Source organism: Echinops telfairi, unplaced genomic scaffold (genome assembly GCF_000313985.2).
Source record: "Echinops telfairi isolate 266 unplaced genomic scaffold, ASM31398v2 ScPeMD7_12;HRSCAF=54, whole genome shotgun sequence".
Taxonomy (NCBI): Eukaryota; Metazoa; Chordata; class Mammalia; order Afrosoricida; family Tenrecidae; genus Echinops; species Echinops telfairi.
The window spans coordinates 5,474,814-5,478,299 of NW_022103909.1; the positions used below are offsets into that span (position 1 = coordinate 5,474,814).

The 3,486-nt window shown below is 42.0% G+C and overlaps 1 protein-coding gene across 2 annotated transcripts in view; it reads right to left on the reverse strand.

The window, feature by feature from the left end:
- CUNH12orf54 (chromosome unknown C12orf54 homolog) overlaps nt 1–2,802 on the reverse strand; it is a 21,439-nt gene extending 18,637 nt beyond the window's left edge. For both annotated transcript variants that reach the window (XR_006679820.1, XM_045287365.1), the window contains exons 1-2: nt 2,753–2,802; nt 1,982–2,070 (exon numbers count right to left, since the gene is read on the reverse strand). Coding sequence is in view for 1 of the 2 variants with exons in the window: in XM_045287365.1 (XP_045143300.1) it covers nt 1,982–2,046 (65 nt within the window). In the remaining variant the exon portion in view is untranslated. The remainder of the gene's footprint in view (nt 1–1,981; nt 2,071–2,752) is intronic.
- Nucleotides 2,803–3,486: the final 684 nt, after the last annotated feature.

A 3,486-nucleotide genomic window follows, 5' to 3' on the forward strand; every position in this document is an offset into this window, starting at 1 on the left:
CTGATTTTGGATCACCTATTTTTCCCTTGTCCCTAGGTTTGTTAACACCACTTATTTTCCCCCACTTCCCTCTCTCCCATGGAACCATCAATCCTGTTGTTTTCTCCTCCAGCCTATCTTATCTAGGTAGACTTGATGTTGGTTCTCTTTACATTAAGTTGTAATCCATACTGAAGATTGCAATCCTTGGTCTTTATTACAGCCTTGGAAACCTGGGGTATTCTGTCCTATAGGGTTGCTCTGAGTTGGGACCAGCTGAACTTCAATGGGTTTCCATGACAATGCAATGAGAACAATTGACTCAATGGTAACTCACAGGAATAAACAGGACGAATTTGAGACATAAGAGTTTTGCTTGAGTTACAGCTTTATCATGCTTTACTTTCAGGACTTTTATAAATCTCTTTGCCTGTATGATTCTGTTTCTTCATCTGAAAAACAGTAAGAATGATCTTCACAGAATTGGGGGAGAATTGAATGAAATGTTTTTTAACTGTAAAGTTCATTGCTATCAGGACTATTTTTACAGCATCCTGCACAGATCTGCTGCCAGAGTATCTGGTCATCAGAGAGAAGTCAGGGCTTCGTGTACATTATGTGTTTCCTCAGATAGCTCTCCAATATCCACTCACTATTATCTCCTCATGGTCCTGCAACTGTGTGGAACAGAATTAGTACTCTTCAATTGTGTAGGTTCTCATCTTCCACTAAGGTTCAGGCTTCTAGATTCCTCATTAGCTCTTTGAACTGAATCCCAGTTAACTATTCTGAGCACCTTAATAAGACAGGTAGACTAGAAATCTAGAAGATCCCTTTAACTCTTGAATTCCATGGTTAAATCTATTTTAAAATTGTTGTGTGTTCATCATCACACTCGGTTCTAGTGCACTGTCCTATATTCATTATTTACTCAATTCCCCTCCACTCCCACCCTCTGCTGCCCTTGGTAAGCAAGGTTACTGTTCTCTAAGCATCTGCTCCTTCTGTGCTTCATAAAATGGGAAACAACAGAAACAAGAAACAAAAGCAAAACAGAAAAAATAAGACAAGAAAAGGAAGAAAGACCACCAGCAATTATAAAATAAGCTGGAGAGAAAAATTTCTGCCATGAAACAAGTAAGAAATATTTAAACCTAGAGCTACTTCAGGATGGATGAGGAGGAGGTCAATTGACTAGGTATCATATTAGACCATCCACCATAGTCAAGTTTCTCTGAATTTCTACAGATTTCTGCCTCAAGACATATCCAGCCGTTGTCTTCAAAGGCTCAAACCAAGCCTCAATTCCTTTCTGAAGCTCTCTGAACCACAAGCTTACAAAAAACCCTCCTTTTCCCAACTGACTTTATGACCAGCATTACCCGGGACTCATATTCAGCCACAAGTGGCAGATTTTGGTCCTCTTCACTATCCCCAGGCTCTTCACTATCCCCAGGATCCCTGATGGTGTAGTGGGTTGCTCATTGGTTAGCAGTTCAAATCCACCAGCTCCTCTGTGGGAGAAAGAGGAGGCTTTCTACCTCTACAAAGTTACAGTCTTGGAAACGCACAAGGGCAGTTCTACCCTGCCCTATGAGTTGGAATCAACATGATGGCTCTGAGTCTGGTTTTCACTACCCTAACGCAAGGGAAGAATGGGCTTGAGTTGCTTGCATTTACACTGGAAGCGCTGAAAACTTTAGAGAAAGCCAATTCTGGAACAAATAAATATCTCTAGGTTGCATAGATACTCTACTTACATACCCAACTTCACCCACTAACCTCTAGAGGAATTACAGATTGTTACCAACCTTTCTCAATTAGCATACCCCAAAGATGCCCTTGTCCCTTCCATTGAGGAGATGGGGAAGAGGGAGAACAAATGAAAATTCCAATCTTCCTTAACTAAGAAACTGGACCAAAGAAAGAGGTGGAAGATAGGTGACCCTACTTCTCTTGTAAAGCACATTGGCACTAAAAACCCTTGAGAGTCCTCATTTACCTTCTCTGTTTCTTGGAGTTCCTTTCTGCCCTTTGTTTTTGAACATGGTATGCATGCTGTTCCATTCTTCCTTGGACAGAAACCAGGGACTGTGGAGATAGATAAATGAGTATGGAGAGTGTGCAGGAGTATGGTGAGAAGAAAGGTGCTTAGCCACTAGGAAGCCACCAGGACAAATGTCTCAGTGGTTTATGAAGCATATGTTTTGAATGGGACACACACACCACACACACACACACCCTCGCACATATAAAGTAAGATGAGGATGAGGGGAAGGGGAAATTTTCCCCAGGTAAATTCTTCCTATCCTCTGTTTTCAGTAACAGTAAAATTTCAATTGAGAAGCTACGGAACTAAAATAGACATCTCAGTAAAAATTAATAGCTGGCTGAGTTTTAGGGTAGGGAGTTGGCAGGGACTTCCTGGCGTGGTGCATTGTAGGTTCTAAGGCAAGAATAAGAAGTGCTATATTATAGAAAGGTTAAAGAATGACAAATACCCCACCTCTCATTCAGAATCGTCAAGGTCAACTGAATTTAAAGCTTTGGGCTAGGAAGTCAGTCAGCTACAGCCTCAAGTGCTTTGCAGGGGAGGAGAAAAGCTCTATAGTTAATACTATCAAAGAGACACGAGGCAGAGAGGCTAAAGTAGTAACACCCAGACAAGAGACAAATCCTTCTTTAAGAAATGCCCTCCCCAGTTTTCCTTCTCTCATCCTTCCTCATCTCAAAACTCAAGTCAAAACCAGACCAATTAAACTCGACAACTTACCCAACTGGCCTTCCCAAATCACATTGCAGTCCACCCCTCTGCCTTAGACATTCTCCCCTTAGAGTCCCAGCTTACACCAGTCCCCTGTTCATGTCAACTTTGTCTTTTTCAGCACTTCTGTGACCTCAGCTATGACCTCATAGATGTGGGACAACTGGCTCTCACCTCCTTCGCCTGCCTCACCCCCAGAGTGGTGGCTAAACTGGATCTGACTTGGAAACCCTATGTACAACAGACTGGCTCCGTGCTGGACCATCTTCAGAATCTTTCCATTGTTGCAGCCACTGTGTCAATCCGTCTCCTTGAGAGTTTTCTTCTGTGTTATGCCTCTACCAAGCATGGTGCGCGTTTGTAGGGACTGTTCTCTCCTAATAACATGCCCAAAGTACATAAAAGACAAAGTCTCGCCATTCGCACTCATAAGGAACATTCGAGCTGTACTTCTTCCAAGATAGATTTGCCTGTTCGCTGGCAGTCTTTAAGTATTCTTCAGCACTAAATTAAGATGCATCAGTTCCTCTCCAGTTTTATTTGTTGTACAGCTTGCTCATTCATAAATGGTGATTCACGATACCACAGCATGGGTCTAGCATACCCCAGCACTCGGTGACAGCTTCATTTTTCAGAATTTTAAGGCGGTCTTGTGAAGCAGATTTGTTCAATGTTTTTATTTCTTTTTTTAAATCGTTTTATTAGGGGCTTGTACAACTCTTATCACCATACATACATCAATT